Source organism: Chroicocephalus ridibundus, chromosome 1 (assembly GCF_963924245.1).
Source record: "Chroicocephalus ridibundus chromosome 1, bChrRid1.1, whole genome shotgun sequence".
NCBI lineage: Eukaryota > Metazoa > Chordata > Aves > Charadriiformes > Laridae > Chroicocephalus > Chroicocephalus ridibundus.
In genome coordinates this window covers 68,307,437-68,327,941 of record NC_086284.1, presented here as the reverse complement: position 1 = coordinate 68,327,941, position 20,505 = coordinate 68,307,437, and the positions used below count along the sequence as shown (strand labels likewise).

At 39.9% G+C, this 20,505-nt stretch overlaps 1 protein-coding gene across 13 annotated transcripts in view; it reads right to left on the bottom strand.

Moving 5' to 3' along the window:
* Positions 1 to 20,505, bottom strand: part of MCF2L (MCF.2 cell line derived transforming sequence like) — a 179,070-nt gene that overhangs the window by 24,569 nt on the left and 133,996 nt on the right. For all 13 annotated transcript variants that reach the window (XR_010071529.1, XR_010071530.1, XM_063337969.1 and 10 more), the window contains 14 exons: positions 17,744 to 17,863; positions 17,150 to 17,266; positions 16,487 to 16,636; positions 15,653 to 15,777; positions 13,762 to 13,876; positions 12,632 to 12,751; positions 11,588 to 11,779; positions 11,179 to 11,370; positions 10,328 to 10,487; positions 10,109 to 10,179; positions 8,978 to 9,054; positions 7,893 to 7,959; positions 2,019 to 2,134; positions 766 to 835 (listed from right to left, as the gene is read on the bottom strand). Coding sequence is in view for 11 of the 13 variants with exons in the window: in XM_063337969.1 (XP_063194039.1) it covers positions 766 to 835; positions 2,019 to 2,134; positions 7,893 to 7,959; positions 8,978 to 9,054; positions 10,109 to 10,179; positions 10,328 to 10,487; positions 11,179 to 11,370; positions 11,588 to 11,779; positions 12,632 to 12,751; positions 13,762 to 13,876; positions 15,653 to 15,777; positions 16,487 to 16,636; positions 17,150 to 17,266; positions 17,744 to 17,863 (1,692 nt within the window). In the remaining 2 variants the exon portion in view is untranslated. The remainder of the gene's footprint in view (positions 1 to 765; positions 836 to 2,018; positions 2,135 to 7,892; positions 7,960 to 8,977; positions 9,055 to 10,108; positions 10,180 to 10,327; positions 10,488 to 11,178; positions 11,371 to 11,587; positions 11,780 to 12,631; positions 12,752 to 13,761; positions 13,877 to 15,652; positions 15,778 to 16,486; positions 16,637 to 17,149; positions 17,267 to 17,743; positions 17,864 to 20,505) is intronic.

Below are 20,505 nucleotides of genomic sequence, written 5' to 3'. Positions count from 1 at the left end.
GGTAGGCCAAGCAGTCTGTTGCCCCTTATCACTTCAGCAACTAAATAGCAGGACTTCAACACTTTGTTGAAAGCAAAGGGAAGTAAAACTGTTGAAAATGTCACAGTAACCGTAGATATAAAGGAATGACTAGGTCGGAAATCAGCAAGCACAGAAGTACATCTGCGTCTCAGTTATAGAAAGCAGCATCTCCGTGGATGTGGCCAGTAAATAGGAGGGGGAGGCATGGCTCCTCCCAGGAGTTTTAGAGCATCAACAGGCAGCAACAACAGAAGACTGATTTCCATAAACAGATTCCTGTTTAGCCTTTGGTATACTAGGGATGAGACTCATTGTTTAATAGATCCCAGATTAAAAAGTTCAATTGTCACAGGTTTCTATTTTCATAATAAAAATGTTTTGGATTTAACTCTGTTGAGGTGTACTCTTTAAAGAAAAAAGAACAACAAAAACAAATCCAGTAAAGAAATCTAGTCAAGCAGACCTATAATTTATTGCAATGTGAAATAATGCAGTGCATGACTCCTCTTCATGTTTTCCTAACTGCCACTTTAATAAAGTGGTTTTCTTTCAACAAGGTAGTAGCTCCTTCCAACAAAATTAATTACCCCACACAATTCTCAATTAACATCTATATTCTCAACCCGTTACCTGTTCAAGACAAACAAAGGGGATATGGTGGCAATTACTACATGAAAATCACCCTCACACGGTACAGTCTTGAAGGGGCTTATAAACGAAATCCCAGCAAAAGATAACGCATACCTGATCCAGAAAGCACCGTCCAACTAGTTCTGGGTATTCTACGTAGTTTTCTAGTTCTCTCAGGAATATTCTATGATGAAGATGATTTTATTAGAGCATGTGTTAAAAAAGCCGTAGTAAATGTTCACATTCTTGCAATTCGTTTTCTAAACTTTTGGAAACAGAGTTGCAATTCTGTACTACAAAACTAAACAAAACTCTTCTAAATCATGTACTAAAAAGGGATAGCAAATTAAAATAAACATTCTGACCAATTTCTTTCAGCGTACTGTTGCTACAACTGAAATAAAATATAAGACTGGGGAGGGGAGGGGGATTCTGTTTCTCTGCCTTATGTATTCAGCAGCAGGATTTGTACAGTTTAGTGTTTGGCTTTTCCTTTCAAATACTACCAAACACCACAAAGCAAACAAACGAACCAAATCCACCTCCTAAAACCAAAAAAACTCACCCAAAAAAATCAGTGGCAAAACTTCCAGTCAAGTTTAGATTAGTTTAGATTAGATATTAGGAGATATTTTTTCACTGAAAGGGTTATTAAACATTGGAATAGGCTGCCCAGGGAGGTGGTGGATTCACCATCCCTGGAGGTGTTTAAAAAAAGGGTAGATGGGGCACTGAGGGACATGGTTTAGAAGTGGCTCTTGTCAGGGTAGGCTAAAGGTTGGACTCGATGATCTTAAAGGTCCCTTCCAACCTCAACAATTCTATGATTCTATGAATAAGAAACTACTATTTAATATGCTTAACTTCTCTTGAAAATAATTCCCTTTTCTACCAATTTAAATATTATCCTGTGAAGAAATACCTCTAGTAACAAGGATTCAAACTTCAGAGAGAGGTCACTCAAGTATAAAATTAACCAGCCACAACCACATGTAAGAGTTGAGAATTTGTGGTTTAGAATAATAATTTACTTTTCATAGCAAATTTCACAAAAAATAAAAGGAACGCAAACCCAAACAAACCTTGCTTTAATTAGCTTGTAACCAGATCCCAATGGCTTTCTTTAGGAAGAGAACAACGATGCAAAATTTTGCCTGTGTACTGCAAACATTTGAATAAAGTTTCACACAGTTTGCTCATCTTTTAGAGATATTTGGCTTTTCCTCTTCTATGCAATACGAATTTTGACACGCCAGGTAGCCAAGCTTGACTCAGTGAGGTTCTTTTTGCAATTTAAATCAGATTAAAAGAAAGAGTAAAGAATCCCATCCAAATGCTATTTTTAGATCTGAATGCAAAATCCTCACCTGTTGTGAAAGTGATAAATTTCTTCCATATTCCCAAACAAGATGTCCTTCTTATTTTGGAGTTCTGGTGAAATGAGATGAGCCATTAAGGGGTTGTCCATCTCTGCAGCGTAACCCTGCAACACAGGGGAGAGGCACACTGATTGTCTGCCTTTACTTGAAGTACTTATCTCTCTCTCTCTGACAGCAGAGTCTGCCTGCAGGCTGACAGACAGCAAAGAAAGAGCTCAGTGTTAATAATGAAAAAAGGATACAAATTCTGTTTCTCCATCAGTCCGGTAAGACACACCTATAGTCTTTAGAAATACACTTGAATAATTACTGCAGTTTTAGTTCAGCAAGGATGAAACAAAGTTTGTAATCATTTCCACCCAGCAAAGGCTACGCATTCCCATACTGCTTACAAATTGTAGTTCGTACTTTTTCTGTTAAGGCTTTACACATCTGAATTTAAAGCCACGATTACAGTGCACACGCAAAACTTCATGCTGGTCTTAGCTATTAGTAAGAGGGAACAAGCTGACTGTAGTTATTTCTGCGGGTAACAGAAACCATTAAGCTGCAAATTCTATCTTAAAGACATTTTCATTAGCTTTGGTACCAAAAGTCATAACTTTAGATTCTGACATCTTCCATTTGTCATATAAGGCCACATTCTCTTGTATGTTTATCCCGCACAGACAAGGGAAAGAGAGCACACAGGTGGCTGTAGCCCAGGACTGTCATCCTCTGGTCCTGAGGTCACTAACCTGTGACCTCTCAGAACACTAGAAAAACCAACAGACAACGCTTTTCCCCCCTCAAAAAACCCGCCAACAAAACGACTCCAATCAATCAACCAGAAAAACAGCAAGAATGCTCTAGTATCTGTGTTGTAAGTGGATTTCTTACTGTAAGTAGATTCCCGAGTGTATCAACAGTGAAGAAAGATGATGTGACCCGCTTTACATTTAGGTTAGATTTCTTCCTCTTGGTGTTGTTTTTTGTGTGTTTTTTTGTTTTGTTGGTTTTTTTTTGTTTTGTTTTGTTTTTTTTAAACACAATTATCATGGACAAGGCGGTCAGTGCATTAGTGACATTGATTATGATAAGCTGCACTGAATTATAACAAATTTACAAATTAAATGAAAAGATAAGCAAAAGTGTACCTACAACTTAGATTTTCAATTTCCAAGTGATGTCCAAACTACAAAAAGTAGGAGAATTAGCTGCTAAAGTCAGCTAGCCTGAAGAATTCAAGCATTTGGATAGGACAGTGATTAGATTATTTTTTTAAATTGGAAATATTCCTTTCAACAAACCTGGGTATTTTTTCCTCAAACACCACAAAAACCCCCAATAGTATAGGCAAAGATGCTGGAGCTCATAGCTAGCTAACCAGCGGTCCCTCTCCCATATCTCTCCCCCCAAACAGGAAAATACAGAGTCTGGAAGCAGGGGCGTGGGGAATGCTGCAGCCTTAAAAAAGATAAAAATAATTTATATAAAATGGAGTTAAAAAAATTCAACAGGGAAATAAGAACTGCATCTACCATGCAGTTTAGATGCAGTGAACAGATGCATGAAGAGAAAGATTAAATTCCACTTGAAGTAAAGATGATGTTGAACATAGCAGCAAAGCCAATCTTGGCATAAAGAAAGGGTACCTAGCCCAGCTGAGATGCAAACAAATCTGAGAGCTCAGTACTTTGGAATTCTGAAAAAAAACAAAAACATGAAATCCATACATCGGCAAAAGGCTTTTGACAAATTCTTTTTCACTTCAGGCTGATGTAGTACTTATTTTAAAAATTTAATACAAAACCTCTTCATGTTTTACTACCTATGCAGTACTTGTGTATTAAGAAAGGAGAGGGAAAGCTACTCCATGCAGCCACAGGGATCATTTAATCTTACTCTAAGAATATATAAGGCTTTGCTTACTCTTCCATTTGAAATCTGTTCAAAAAGCATCAAAGTAAACAGAAAAGGAGTGGAATACAATACCCAAGAATAGAATAGACCATTACTTTTCCCCAGTAAAAATTACTGGATTTCACAGACTAAAGCGGGATGACCATGGTTATTAACGAAATGAAAACTATCAAGCTTGGATAAAGGCAGCTATAGCAGTTTCTCAATAATCAATCTTGGGAACTACCTTGTTTTTTTCTACTGGAATCCTTGGCAGAGAGAAAACACATGCCAATTAGATATGGCTTATGACCTTAGACTTCCGAAGGGCAAATTTTGACTTGTTCAGAAGACTGCTGGACAAAATCAGGCTGCCCTGAAGGATATAGGAGCCCAGGAAGGTGGACATACTTCAAGAGAGAAGTCTTAAAGGCACAGGAGGAGGCTGTCCCCGGGTGCCGAAAAACAAGTAGGCGGGGAAGGAGACTGGACTGGCTAAATAGGGACCTTTGGCTGGACCTCAGGAACAAAAGGAGAGTCTATGACCTTTGGAAGAGGGGGCAGGTCTCTCATGAAGACTATAAGGATATAGCGAAGCTATGCAGGGAGAAAATCAGGAGAGCCAAAGCACAGCTAGAGCTCAACCTAGCTACAGCTGTTAAGGATAACAAAAAATGTTTCTCTAAATTCATTAACAACAAAAGGAGGATTAGGGAAAATCTCCCTCCCTTACTGGATGCAGAGGGAAACATAGTCACAAAGGATGAGGAAAAGGCTGAGGTGCTCAACGCCTACTTTGCCTCAGTCTTTAGCAGTGGAACTAGCTGTTCCCTGGGCACCCAGCCTCATGAGCTAGGAGACAGGGAGGGGAAGCTGGACGAGGTCATCACAATTAAAAAGGAAGTGATCAGTGACCTACTACACCGTTTGGATGCGCACAAGTCTATGGGACCGGATGGGTTACATCCAAGAGTGCTGAAAGAGTTGGCAGACGTGCTCGCCAAGCCACTTTCCATTATCTACCTGAAGTCATGGCTAACTGGGGAGGTCCCAATGGACTGGAGGGTAGCAAATGTAGCGCCCATCTACAAAAAAGGCAGAAAGGAGGATCCAGGAAACTATAGGCCTGTCAGTCTGACCTCGGTAGCAGGGAAGGTCATGGAGCAGATCATCTTGAGTGCCATTACAAGTCATATAACGGACAAGCAGGGGATCAGGCCTCACCAGCATGGGTTTATGAAAGGCAGGTCCTGCCTGACGAACCTGATCTCCTTCTATGACAAGGTGACCAGATTATTGGATAAGGGAAAGGCTGTGGACATTGTCTACCTAGACTTTCGAAAAGCATTTGACACTGTCCCCCATAGAATTCTCATGGAAAAACTGGCGGCTCATGGCCTGGATGAGCATACGATCTGCTGGATCAAGCACTGGCTGGGTGGGCGGTCCCAAAGAGTGGTGGTCAATGGAGTTAAATCCAGCTGGCGGCCGGTCACAAGTGGTGTCCCTCAGGGCTCCGTGTTGGGACCATTTCTGTTTAACATCTTTATTGATGACCTTGATAAAGACATAGAGTGTATCATCAGCAAGTTTGCAGATGACACGAAGCTAAGCGGGAGTGTTGATCTACATGAGGATAGGGAGGCTCTACAGAGAGACTTGGGTAGATTGGACCGATGGGCCAATGCTAATGGAATGTGCTTCACCAAGGCCAAGTGCCGGGTCCTGCACTTGGGCCACAACAACCCCATGCATCGCTACAGGCTTGGGGCAGTGTGGCTGGAGAGCTGCCTGGCAGAAAAGGACCTGGGGGTTCTAATTGACAAGCGGCTGAACATGAGCCAGCAGTGTGCCCAGGTGGCCAAGAAAGCCAATGCCATCCTGGCTTGTATTAGAAATAGTGTAACCAGCAGAAGTAGGGAGGTGATTGTCCCCCTGTACTCAGCACTGGTGAGGCCATGCCTTGAGTATTGTGTCCAGTTCTGGGCACCTCAATAGGAGAGAGAAATCGAGGTGCTGGAGCAAGTGCAGAGGAGGGCAACGAAGCTGGTGAAGGGCCTACAGAATAAATCGTATGGGGAGCGATGGAAGGAGCTGGGACTGTTTAGTTTGAGGAAGAGGAGGCTGAGGGGAGACCTCATCGCTCCCTACAACTACTTGAAAGGACACTGTGGAGAGGTTGGTGCTGGTCTCTTCTCACAGGTAATTAGTGATGGAACAAGAGGGAATGGCTTCAAGCTGCAGCAGGGTAGGTTTAGGCTGGACATTAGGAAAAAATTCTTCACAGAAAGAGTGGTTAGACACTGGAATAGGCTGCCCAGGGAGGTGGTGGAGTCACCATCCCTGAATGTGTTTAAGAGTCGTTTAGATGTGGTGTTAAGGGATATGGTGTAAGGGAGAACTTTGTAGAGTGGAGATGATGGTTGGACTCGATGATCCCAAGGGTCTTTTCCAACCTAAATGATTCTATGATTCTATGACATCATAGAAGGAGACACTGTCCATAAAAAGGAGTATCAGGTTATTTTACAGGAAAAATGGGAAGATTAATAGAATAGTAGAAACAAAGGAATTGGGAGAATAGTCAGAAGTATGAATTAATAACTAGAATTACTCAAAAGCTGGAAGACTGCCACTGAACCACAGGTCAGCAAGGATCTGAACCAGAATTATTGTTGGCAATCCCAATCATCCAAGTTCAAGAGATGAATCCCAAACTGCAAGGAGGCACAGAGAAGTGTGCCTGGCACAATCAGAGTACTGGACAGTCTATCACATTGGCAGAAAACCAAGACATCTTGGCCTAGGCAAGACAAAGGTTACACTATACTCCCTGCAAAACAAGAGTAATACCAGAGAAAAAGGAGGATTCTGCAACAACTCTCCAGTAGCAGCAGTAAGGACCAAAATTCTCCAACTATTTGAGTCTTGATTTTATAACCAGAACTGCACAGATAGCACTGCATACAAAAGCAGAGAATAAAGGTCCTTAAGGTCCACTCCAGACCTACCTTGCTTTATTACCACACATCAAAAGCGACCATCCAACTGTCATTAACACTTCCTAGCTCTTAGGCTGGACCCAGGACATAAATGCTACAGGAAGCTAAGCACAAACGAGGCAAAAGCAAGACCAGAGTTCAAAACCCTCATGCATTATTCTTACTTGAAGGTATGTCCTCAGAAATTATCACTCCCAGTCCGTAACTTCAGACAGCTCATATTTAGGAGCTTAACACTGGCATGGACACCAAGAGTACCCACTTGGCTCAATTCCAATTCATCCTGATTAAAATAATTCAGCCTCAGTTATCTGCAACATCATCATCTCCTACAGTCAAAACTGACCACAACAAAATGACACGTCCATGTCTGAAGACTTAACAAACTGGAGGAACAACACAGGATACAAGCAACTTAGCAGTACTGCAATTTTGCCTCCACAGCTGTGGAACAAAGGGAACACCTTTGTTTCCTTTACAATTTCAAATGAAGATACTACTATTAACAAGGCACTCTGTTGCCACAGTTGTACTCAAGACATTTGGAAGATTACTTAAAGATATGCAAAGAGGGATGCAAGAAACAAATCTTCTCCTCCGATACAACATTCTCTCGGTGCAGATTCACATTCCCGTGTGACACACGACCTTCCTGGAGCTGACTGACAACTCCAGAAAGAACTTTTGCAGGAATTAACGGTCATTACAAATCTCACTGTGTTCCACCTAAATAGTTCGGCATGTCTTATTTTCTGCCCACTTGTGGTTTCTAACACAAAATCCTATTTCCGTGAATATTTCTAGAAAAGTATTGCACATTCCTGCCTCTGAAAATACGATGAGAGAGAAGAGATGCAATGGTCACACTGCTTGGCAGGACAAGCAGAGGCATTACAGTGATAAGGAAAGCATAAGAGCGCACGTGAAATGGAAGAGGTAAGTAGATTCACTAAGAGCTTCAGTGAAATTGAATCTCTACCTCAAGAACGCAGAGAAGTTCTTCCACATACGCTCGTTCAGTCTCAATAAGTTCATTAATTACATGCCTGTAGACAAAGAATGACAATTAAGGCAGGCCTATTCATTCATGCAAAGTCACGAGGCAACATCAACTTTATGTTTCTACTTCAGTTCAGGCAACAAAGGAGCAGTTTCCAGGTAATGGAAAATGTGATGTTTCACAGAAATTTCTGTCAACAGTTTATAAATCCTCATTGCGAAGCACATATTTTTAAAACTTTTTAAAAAACAGGAAAAAAATCAGAACTAGCATTTTAAGTGCTGTAGTAACTGAATTGAAGCATTGTACATACAAGATCTGGTTCTGCTGTGTTCACAAGTACTACAGGTGCTGGAGTTAAAGCTGCATAGGATTATCAAATACAGACTTAAAGTTACATCGGTCATTTTAAATTAGAGGCGTTTAGGGCACACCTTAAAAATCACAACGCCGCTTTAAGTTTAGTTTCCCTAACAGTCAAGCAAGCATGCTTCCCCCCAACCCCCTCCCCTTGTGATTTCATACGATTTAACATGTGGTTCTAACAGTGAAAAAAGAGTAGAAGTATCCAGTTTATGGGCAGAAATGCAAGCTCTGCTATACACATTGCAGGTGGTAGTTAACTTATTTTTTTGAATATAAGTGATGCTTTTTAGTTTTCATATAAGAAAGTGATTTTTTGTACCAGTTATCAAAACAGGGACTAAAGAGAGTCAAATAAAAAGACAAAGTCTTCTGAAACATGAAGACCAAAATCTCTGATAGATGTACAGGAGGCTTATTGCTCAAAACTATGTCATCTCTGAAATTAAAATATGTAGTTATCTTGCCATAGCATCACCTCACTGCAACAAAGCCAGAGGCTGGTACTATATAAACTATAAATAATGCTGCAGACAGACTGAAATATCTTCCTCTGTGTACAGAGCACAGCCAATTCATTTCAAAAAGCACTGAGGCTTAACTCAGAGAAGCATGCTTGTCTTATCAAAGCTTTAGCCAAACTCAGCCTTGCTGGAACTAAATCAGAGAAAGAGCACTTTTGTTTATCAAAATATACTTACTGCCGTAACACAGCTAGGTTTTCTTCATCGTCCATTGCAGATCCTCCTCTGCTTTGATGGAGTTCAGTCATTTCACTCTAAAGAAGGAAACAAACGCAACAACAACAAAAAATTATCACAGCATCACAGATGGGGGAAAAACACTTTAAAATGCAGAGCTTTGCACTCAGCTCTACTTGCATGTGTTTTCACAGGAAAGACTACTCCATTAAAACTGAAGGCAATCTGCAAGAATGCTGCAAAAAAACTCCAAGTCAACCTGAAGGTCTTGAAGCACACAAAAACATTTAGACACAGGGAGTTCTCCATAAAAGGCCAGCTTAGAAAAGACGTGGTTCGAGGCCCCTCTCCAGGAAGACAACATCAGAACATGAGCACAACCTTGGAGGCAACACTGGCCTTAATCTGTTTTCCAAGCTAAAAATGAAGTGCTGTGCTAACTTTCTGCTAACTTCCTAACTTGACACAGAAGTTCACTCTTGCAACTTCTACTGTAATGGCTGATCTTATTACGGCTTGCTGAGAAAAAAAGGAGAGGTTCTGCTTTCAATCCCACCTGGAACCAACCCTTTTCTCCAACTGTTGTCCCTACTGGTCATGTGGTCCTGCCTTCCTCCTTGCATTGTTTTTTGCTGAACCTTCGCCGAGTCGATTCAATTCTCTAACCCAGTGGGAAACTACTTGTTTCTGTTGCTGCCGTCAGGTTGCTTTCCTTGCCGGAGGCGGGGCAGGAAGACCATCCCCACTTGGGAATGGCAACCCATTAGGTCAGGTGAAGCTGTCTTGGAGCCAACGACAACTACCTCTCCACTTTCGCCAGTTCTAAGAGTAGCCAATTACTACTGGCAAATAATAAATGTTTCCTGTTCATAGATTTTATGTTTTGCTGCCCCTAACATTTTTCCTAATATAGGCAACTATTTACTTTACCTTCCCTCATACTCAGCCCAGCGACAAAGCAGCCTCTATTTTAAACCACATGACTGCTTCACCAGAGTTACTTCGATAGGGGCAATACCATCATTTTTTCAGCGGAATTACCTCAATCTTATTGAAGTTCCTGACTATTCCATTGTATTATGACTTTCTTTAGCAGTATGTGCATGAAAAGCACAAGGAAAAAAAAATTACCTTTCCTCTTCTGTAGTTTACCCTCCGAAGCGCACTGCTTTCTGAGTTGGATACGTATTCTCTTTGAAGACCTAAGCACGTAAACCAGAATCAAACAGCAGTTAGAACTTGAGCAGATCTGACACAGATGTTTGCGCAACCACAAATTACAGCTGCAAGTTTCTTTAAGTTTCTCAGCATAGCGCAAAAAATTAGTTAAAGGCTACTACAGTTACTCACCTGGTGAGGTACACGGAGATTTTACAAAGGCTTCAGGTCTTGGTGCAACTGGTTGAACAGGACGTGTCTGCTTAGCTGCCAGTTTCTTAAGACTTACTTGTCTCTTTTGAAACATTTCTTCCATACTTTCTTGCTTCTGGAAAACCTTTTGCACATGCTCCTACCGTTGCCACAGAAATAAAAAAAAACAAATCCCTGTCAAAGACCTATCAACAAGCTACACTGCCATTTACAGCACACTGATTTGAAATTGTGATTGCTTTTATACCACGTATAGAAATATTACCCTGATCTTCACTCCTAACAAGGCATAATTTACATTTAATGCACTTAAAAATTGGAACATCACTTTATAAAATATTTTGTGTGCTTGCTGTAGAAAAACCAATGGGGTTCAGGTTTCCATTAAAAAAAAAAAAAAATAGCGAAAAGTTTTCTTGACAGCGTCTAATGATTCTGTTACATGAAGAGATCAACCAAGAGGAAAAGGGACATATTCTCAAGTTCTAAGAAAAAAAAAAAAAGGCAGTTACAAAGCAGAAGTAACACAAATATCAAGGACAGGTACGTTTTTACTACATTAAAAGAAAATTTCACATACTTGGGAGAATTTTTTTTTAAAGCAATCCTACTATCTGAGAAATTAAAGTAGTTATTAAAAGGCTCTGAAGCCCTCAATGCTTATCCAAAGATATGACAGGACTAGATCCTCAGGTAGGGCAATGCGTTGGCTTTCCATTTCCCAGGTATAAGTCCTAGTACTGATTATTTAGCTTTATCAATGGCATGCAAGAGAGCAATTCTACAATTAACAAATGGATGCACGGATACACATAAACGTCTTGTGGTACCTTTAGGTCCTCGTTGAGGATGGGTGCATACTCTCTGTAAATTTTATTCAACTCCTTGATTTTGTTGCCCGCACCAGTGTCCAGGAATTTCTCAATCTCCTGTAATGCTGATTCTGCACCATCCTGAGACTGACACTTATCTACCGGCTGCGAAGCCAGCAGATAAATTCCTTCATCGCACCACTTCATAGACTAAAAACAAAGAAAAGCACAGGCTGAGAATGCACTCATGTCAGCATCAAACACTAAGAGGTCTAAACCATTTCATACCTCTACTTGTAATGTATTCAGCTATTTAAGGAGAAAACTTCCAGCATACCCAGATGTTTTTACCTGCCATTATGACAATTGGTTGACTGAAGTTTTAGCAAACAAGATGGGAAACAGAACTGTTTCATACAAAATTTACCTTTTCTAGTAAGTCATGAAGTTCTAGAGATTTGTTAAGAAGATTCCTCCTCCGTTCTGTCTCAGTAGCGAAGGCATCACAGAGATGATGAAGTTCACTGCATTTTGGAATAATGGAGTCCATGGCATAATGATTGCTTTGAATAAAAGCATCACCCTCTGAGGCTAACATTCTGGCTTTTGCTATAGTTTCCTAAGAAAGCAAGAATTGATTTAGGTACATCTTTCCTTGGGTCAACAACAATGAAAAATATTAAAAATTATACCATTTGTTTTACGAAGTTAAATACACATGTCGATATAGAATACATCTTTAGCTAACAGTTGCCTTGCTTAATAAATCAAAGTGTCTTCCCAGATGCCCAAGAACTTCTAATGCCTCCTTCTTTATTGTATCCAGAGTACTTCAGAAACATTGAGTTTAATCATATGAGCTCTGTGAGGGAACCACTATTAGTCCTTCTATGCCTTAGTTACTCAGCAGCAGGTTTGTGTGCGCATGTATGCAATTCAGAGCACAGCAGCAACCTGAACCCAACTCTGAACCCACCTCAGTCTCAAGAGCAATGACCTTACTTATAGAGCTATATTTTATTGTGAAGCACAGATCATAAGGTTTCCTTTCTACTTTTTTCACAGTGTATGTTTCTGTTAGTCATCTTTTAACGTACCGTACATTCAATACACAGCCTTCTCATTTCTGAGATTTAATGAAATAAGTGGCTTTAACAGGAATGGAAGTGGCCCCTTGATCACTAAGTGCAGAACTTGGCTATGTACACACTACACACAATTCTTCCATGAACTGATCACAGCAAGTTAGTGACTGGTCACTCTGCTCTTTATTGAGGGATGCTGGAGAACTGGGACACTCCAATGGTTGAAGACTTTATTTCAAATTCCATCTCCACGTTACTTAAGACATTAATTCTGTCCTGTTGTCAGCTTAAGCTCTGTTCATAAGATATACTCAATAACCAAATACTGTTCCCCTCTACATACGCATTGTCATACTAGAAATTAAGAGGACTTGCAGAGTTCTTACATATGATTTTTCTTCAAAGTTGGCAAGATCTTTCAAAATGTGCTCCACGTGTGAACAGCTGTTTCCTACATCTGAGAAAGCAGACAGTCTCTCGGACACAATATCCAAAGCTGCTTTGACCTGAAATGAGACATAACTATGTATCAATGAAGATGATTTTCCACATCTCTGGATACCCATCAGTTAAATAGCTGGTAGACACTATTTCCAGTCAGGTGACTCACATTATGGGGTTACTGGGGCACAGAGACAAATCATTTTTTTGTCAGCCTACCTTTACCCACAATTCAAAATGAAAACAAATACAAAGAAAAGTCAGTGAAGTAATCATGTTTCCTGGTACTGGGAAAAAAAAAAAAAAAAAAAAAAAAAAAAGAGGGCAGGAAAACTCATGCTCAGGAAACATTTATGGTCTTGCTTTTACCAGATGACAATAATACAACATAAACTTTAACATAAAAAGCAAAACATGAGGGAGAGGCCCTCACCCTAACAACCGGTTGAGACACAGACACACAGAGAGAGAGACAGACAGACACTTGTAAGAGGGTTTCTGAGCATTGCTCCCATGGAGACACAGGGGCCGTGCTCTGAGATCAGCTACACCAGCGTAAAGTGACTGTAGGTGCCATCAAGCATATGAGTTAAACTAACATGAGATCAGAAACTGGCTGTAAAAATTTCAGTTCAGCCTCCACCCAGTTTCTAACAGCATGGTTGCAACTTCCCACCCACAGCGTTGGAGACGGTTTTATAAAATTTCAGCCAGAAGGTTTAGGTAAGTCTTGGTTCCATAAAAGGGCCTACTGGCAAGATGAAAGGTTTGCAGCCAGCATATTAGGCTTCTGTGGTGGAGAACAGGTTTCAAAGGAGTTTTTGAAAGCTTATACACTGCTGGGCCCGTGGAAAAAAAAAAAATCATAACACTGCAGAAGAGAGGTTATTATGTCTCTATAGGCAAGTATTCAAGGTAGTAAAGATAGCAGGATGTCAAGTAAGGACATGTACAAGAAAAAGGTTGGAGAAAGCTTTCAAGAACACACAAGACCTGCGAAAACAAGAGGGAGAAGTACTTTCTTCCGAGTCATTTCTATATTACCAAATATTGACTGCCAGCAAGAAGTTCTCACCTCTCTAAAATTCTGTTCAAAATTCCGAAGGTGCAGACACTGCTCGAGTTTTTGCTGATGCTTAATCCAAAACTCATCAAAGGCAGTCTCTGTTTCATGTAATTGAGACAGAAGCCTTAAGAAAAAAACGCAAAAGAAATACTGTAAGAACGATGGGTGCAATCTTCAAGGGACAATACAATCTTCCACAGTAAACAAAAAGCCTCCCCAAAGCAATATTTTTCCAGAAAAAATAAACTGGATATAGGAAACTTTTTTGAGCATTGCACGGAATTGTTTCCTAGAATAACATTGATGTAAAACTGAAACCCAACACAAACATTAAGTTCTGAAAATTTGGCAAGTGCTGATTTGAAGCTAGCTGCTGCACATACTGCTTCTCAGCTCTGGCCTGGGGACATGGGGCTAGCAAACAAATAAAACATGAAAATGTGTGTGGGCTAGGACCCAGAGGAACCCAAGCCTTAGGCTATAAGGAAAAATGAAGGCAAAAATTTGTACTGCTGTGACCAGCCAGCCAGCTGCCCCTACGTTTCATTCCTCGGAGCAAGGCTCATAATAAACCTGAAGGTCATTGCTCCTCCTCTTCTGAGCAGAGTTACTACTTAAATATCACAGGCAAGCGTACAGCAGTACTGCGATGAAAAGAACCTTCTTCGATTATAATTTTGGCCAATGCCTTAAGACTTTTACTTTTTGACTTATCTTCCAATATTACATTTGACGGTACGGTATCCTATGGATTTATCTTTACAGCGTGCTCTGCTGTACCTAGGCGACCCATCCAGGGAAGGCCATACATCAGAATTTTAACTAATTTTTCTCTTTAATAGCACAGAAATGAACCCTGAATTTACAAGTTAAAACCGATTAGAAAAAAGGCAGGGACACATACATTGAGTTTTTTCCAACTTCCATCAGATACTGTATCGAGTGGGAACATTTTGGATAAATCAGCAACCTCCACCCTGATTGTCCTTCGGATAGCTGATAGCAACAGCGACCAAAAAAAAGCGACTTCTGCCAAGCTTTGTGGATTGGAACGGACAGTTATTTGGCAAGAAAAGTCAGCCTGAGTGTAATAGAAACATGGAATGACAGACAAAAAAAGAATGCAGAATACTGCCTGGGGGAAATGAGCTATGCTTTCATAGCTTTGTGCAAATTTACATCTGTGCTATGGTGATATAATGTCTTCAAAATTGGCAGTAATATAAGGGGGGTGGGGAGCGAAGGAAAACATCTATTATATGCTCAAAGGAAGCATATAGGAAGTTTGTGCATACTTCAAGAGTGGTGTACTCCCTAGTAGCCCTTCAAAGGCTACTAACGACATTGATAAGGTATCAGAAACGTTAGATGCTCCTTCAGGCAGGTTTAAAGAAAAAGAGAAACCTCCCACTTCAAATCAAAAGGACTTAACAGAAGTGGACAAGTCTACTGAAAAAAAAAAGGGGATATATCACTTCTGTCTTTCCCTCCTGCTTTCCCTACAGCAGCAAAATTTGCTTGGATTGCAAAGCATCGATACTTCAAATAAGGAAAAGCTGCTCAACTACATAGTCCAAATCTGACAAGAGGGGGTGGGGGCAAAAAAAAAAACAAAAAAGAACAACAAAAAAAACCCAAACAGCATTACTTGGTGGTACTGGAACTCAAACAGCATCCCCTATTTCCTTACATCCAGGTGACCCAGTAATGACCATCCAGAGATTACTTTGCTCAGTAAAGATCTGACAACAGAGGAGCTGTTTCTGAAGGTACCTTTTATATGTTCACATTGCAACATTTGCTTATTTGCTAAGCATGCATATGGAATTAAGTAAAAGAGCCAGGGAGGGGTCAAAAAAACCCCAGAAAAGCAGCATGTTCAGTATTTCACTCCTCTCACCTTTCTACCGTTGTTTGATTGTCTAGCTGATCTTGATTCAGTTTGTATTCAGGGTTCTCAGTAACTGGTTTTGTAATACTTCCAAGGATATCATCTCCCTGTTCTACGGCTAATCTGATATCCTCCTACAAAACAAAACAAAACAAAACCCCCCACACACTGTAGTTGTGTGTAGTTGTGTCGGTTTTGGGTTTTTTTTAAGCAGACTTCATAAGGCACCAAACTGGAAAAAGGATTTTGTTTTAATAGCAATAGAACAAGCATGGTTCGATTAAAAGCAGTATTTGACAACAAATACAGACAGTAAATGCTAGATGTCAGCTTTTTCTACGTTCATCATCTCAAGAACGCAGTGTAACTGAGTTGAATTTTCATGACAGATTGACTTCTAGTGTCTCCTTAGGCTACAAATATCTCAACAGTTTCAGATGCATGGTTCTGAAATTCTCAAATAGTTTTCATTTAAGCCAATTTGAAAGAACATTTGTCCATTGTTCAGAAGGTCATACATTTTCATATGCACGCAAATACAATCAAATTTCTTGTTGCAAACAAAACTACAAATTAAACATACCACTACTTAGAAAGAAATTTCTGTTTCCACATACAAATCAATATGCATTTGTACATAAGTAAACTTAGATGCAAGAAATGTCATTTTTGAATGCAGAAAGGATTTTTAACATGAAAGCAAAGCAAAACAAGTTCAATAAGATTCAAATGTTTTGCATTATTATTGTCTATTAACATCCTCCAGATTGTCTACTAACATTATTAGTTTTAAATTAAAACACAGTTTAACTAGAAGATGGCATCTTTACAAAAATTACATACCTTCATTTTGTCCTTCTTTTCTGTGTGTGTTGCAAGAAGGCAGCTAGTTGATTGCACATCATTTGGTAGTTCTGTTTCAGCCAGCTCAGTCCCAAAGGACTGAAGAATCTGAGCTGTTTGCTTAACCTTTTGGGCAAAACCTTCTATAGCCTTTTGGAATAAAAACCATTAATGATGTTTCATGCTCATCACATGCATATGTACAGACAGACACATACACACAAAATATAACTCGCAAAACAAACCCGAGCAGATGAATTATGAGACTGAAAAAATGGTCAAAGTATAATTTTGCAAGCAACAGATACCGTCACCATTAATTCCTTAATTGTATGTTTTTCCTAGGCTCGTATCAGGTATATCTTCCTCATATTTTTATAATCTGGAGTTATTCTACAACTTGAGCTTTTCCTTTCTCGTAGCAAAACCAATCAACTTCAACATAATAATACGCTGTAGCTCCTTCGCTCTGAGTGTTCAGAAAACCACTCCCAAATTATTACTCATATTTTTTTTCCCCTAAGATGACTAAGTACCATTGGGAATATCTTCTCACTCCGAGCAAGTGAACTTGCATCACTTGGCGCCTGCTTTATAAATGACAGGGTACAAAACAGAAGGGTTTGTTAAGCTGAAAAGTTAAAAGAAAAACTTAAGACTTACAGTGCGACGGGACAGCCATCTGTTATGGCAGTAATCCAGGGTGCCACCAAGATCTTCTGTTAATTGTGTTTTATCAATGTAACCCTGCAGTTCTGATACTGAGCCCAGCATTATGATCTGCAGCAGCAATAAAAAAAAAAAAAGCAAACGCAAACAGTGGCGAGAAGTCCCTTATTAAGGATTCTAAGCCCCATCCTTCAGCCTCATATAGAGAAATTTCAGTTCAATACAGAAGCAAGTGAGGGAACTATTTCCTTCGGGTATAGAATAAACAAACTTAACAGTTGTTTCAGTTGAAGATGATGTAAATTTAAATAATAGTAAACGAGCATGAGCATCACGCTTAACAGCGCGTATTAAAATAAAGCTTATGAATTATACAACATAAGTGACCACATCGAGGTTTTTTTATCTTGATAAACCATATATGACTATTTTCTAAGAGGAACCTTTAGCTCAAGATTCAAGAACTACCTTTAAGCATGGGGGTTTTGTTCAAGTTTGGTTTGGTTTTTTTTGGTTTTTGGTCCTTGCTGGCTAGATTAAGTACTTTAACAGACCCCGATAATAAAGAGAAAAGAAAGGATTACTTACAGGTACTTTCATTTTAAACTCATCTTTGTTGAACTTGAAAGCAATGTCCGAGAGAGCTCGATGAAAAAATCCTGTTGGGCGCAGAACGAGGACTAGTTGCAGGTTTCCCGGGAAAGATGCCTGCAAAACAAGTTTAGTCTGCTATTTTCTGTGTCTCAGCTCCAGAAAATATTTTTGAACAAGCAGAAGGCTCCTGTTAAACCACAAACCAACCGTATCAAAGGCCTCCCATAATGGGGTGACCAATTATAAACCCAGCAAAACTTGCACAGAGAGCTTCATTCAGAGAGACATTTACTCGTCTTTGGGAACAGGATCTGCTCTCCTGGAATCAAATTTTTTAGGACTGGCTTGTACTGCTCTTCAGCGAAGATTACATCCTTGCCAAGGAGGCTAATGAACAAACAGCGGGGGCTCCGTACTTTTTCAGCAGCAGTACGTTCATGGTTACCTTATCTTCTCTTGAATAGAACGTGCCAAGAAAAACCTCCATTATTGTCTGAGCACCTAAAAACACGTTTCTACTTTGTTCATATATTACTTTGCCAGTTGCCTACACAAACTATTGCCACTGAAACAGAATTTCTCAGGCGGTAGCTTCAAAATAAGCTTTAATTTTGCAGAGAGAAATAAAAATCAAACGTAATTAATTCTCAGCTGTGGTTTTTCCCTCATCATCTTCCAACTAGTAGTCCGATGGATCTTTCCCAGTTCTACAAGTGATAGTGGGAAAACAGAAGAAGCAAAGCAAAGTAGCAGCATTAAATTACTAAAAATCACCCTCAGCTGAGGCAGAGGTTTGCATACCTGGCATTTAGCCATTCATGAAATCATGCAAGTCTTCTCCCCTATTCAGTATTTCCACTGTAGGGAGGCAGTGAAGCTCACTAAAGAAATGATCATTATAATGATTAAGTATGCAATTTTCTTCATTATACTGTTGGAAATAATGTCACATTTCTAGCAAATTGAATTACTACAAAAAAAGCCAACCAAAAATAAACACTGACTGAAGGAGCTGTTATGCCATGCTCTGTTTCCATGCCTAGTGAAACTGTTAGTGTCTGGAAGGTTGGAGAGTGGTTTAATACTCATTTTAAGGTTTCCATGGGCTCCAGGTATTTAGCACTGGAAATGACATACTTTAAAAAAAAAAAAGAAAAGTAGTCGAAAACTTTTCTGTGAGACCTCACAGGTTCATTGTGGTTCCCCAGATATTCAGTGTACAACTGAGATCTCCAATTGATTGAAGAACCTTAAAAGACTTGAGCTTCACAATCTGTCTCTACCTCAGTGATGTCCAAATTTTCTAGAAAGCACAGTGATTCAGTCCTCAAGAGTGTGCCCAAGGGCTGGGAACAGGACCCAGGCAATTCTGGGTGCCCACACTAGCTCCCCACCCCATCCTTGCACTGTAATCAATCTTTCTATGTGTATTAAAAGTTGGAAACAAAGGAAAAACTTTTTACAGAAAATTCAGAAGAAAAAGCAAGGAAAAGATGATTTTTAACCATCTCTTCTGAAGTATTCAGCCACAAATTTATTTAAGAAAATTATTTAACTCATACTAAGAAATATCGTAAGAATAGACAAAAGTTTTTTTTATTAAGTCTCCCGAATAATATTTTTAGAATAATAGCTATGTAATCTATTTATTTAGACATGTGTCAGTTTATTTTGTGCCTGCAGCAGCAGGGCTCGGACTCTGACAGAGCTGTTGAAGGTAAAAATTAACTTCCAAAACATGAAGTTTATCCAATAGCAATGCCATCGTTTCAGAAGAAAAAGCTCCAAGAAGAAGTATCTTTAGACTTTGAAAAAATAATAGATCTTCATGTGAGATATCTGCCCCAGTACATGACATTCACACATACTGTCTTCGACAGGGCATGGATGTTATGCATTTAGCTTTACCCAGAATACTGGGAAATGCCTGCCCTGTTAGCTTCAAGTTGAGCAGATACCTTAGAAACACACAATGGAATGAAATGACGAAGCATGAAAGACACTGAATGGTAAAAATAAATTTTAAGTTACACGTATGAGCAAAATTTCTTCATTCTAACTCTAAATTCTCACTTTTACACTTTGTGACTGTGGTCTAGATGTTCATTCCAGAGTTTTAGAGAAAATATCCTGCGAGGAACCGGGGATGCTGGTGGACAACAAGCCAAACGTGAGTCAGCAGTGCGACACTGCAACAACCAAGGGAAATTGGATCCCAGGCTGCATCTGCAGGGACATGACTAGCAGAGATAGATACATGACCATCCCAATCTAATCAGCACTTGTCCAGTGGCACCTGGAGTACCGTGTCCTGTTCTGGTTCCCACAATTCAAGAAAGATGTGGACAGACTGGAGTGGTCCAAAGGAGGGCCACAAAGATGATCAATGGGCTGGAGATTGTACCCTATGAAGAACAGACTGAAGGAGTTGCATCTCTTCTCCAAGGAGAAGGCTCAGGGGTACCTCATCACAGTATTCTAGCCACCACTTACAAAGGTGGCTACAAAGAAGACAGAGGTTCTCTCTTCACAAGGAGCTATGTGAGGAAAGAGTTGCATCAGGAGAGGTTTCATCTTGACACAGGAAAGAAATTATTTCACAGTGAGAACAGTCATTCATTGGAACAACCTCCCCAGTGTCGGGGTGGAATACTCATCACTGGAGGTTTTCAACATGTGATCGGACAGGGTGCTAGATAATCTCATCAAAGCTCCCTTTCCCCATGAAGGGTTGGACCAGATGATCTTTTGAGGTC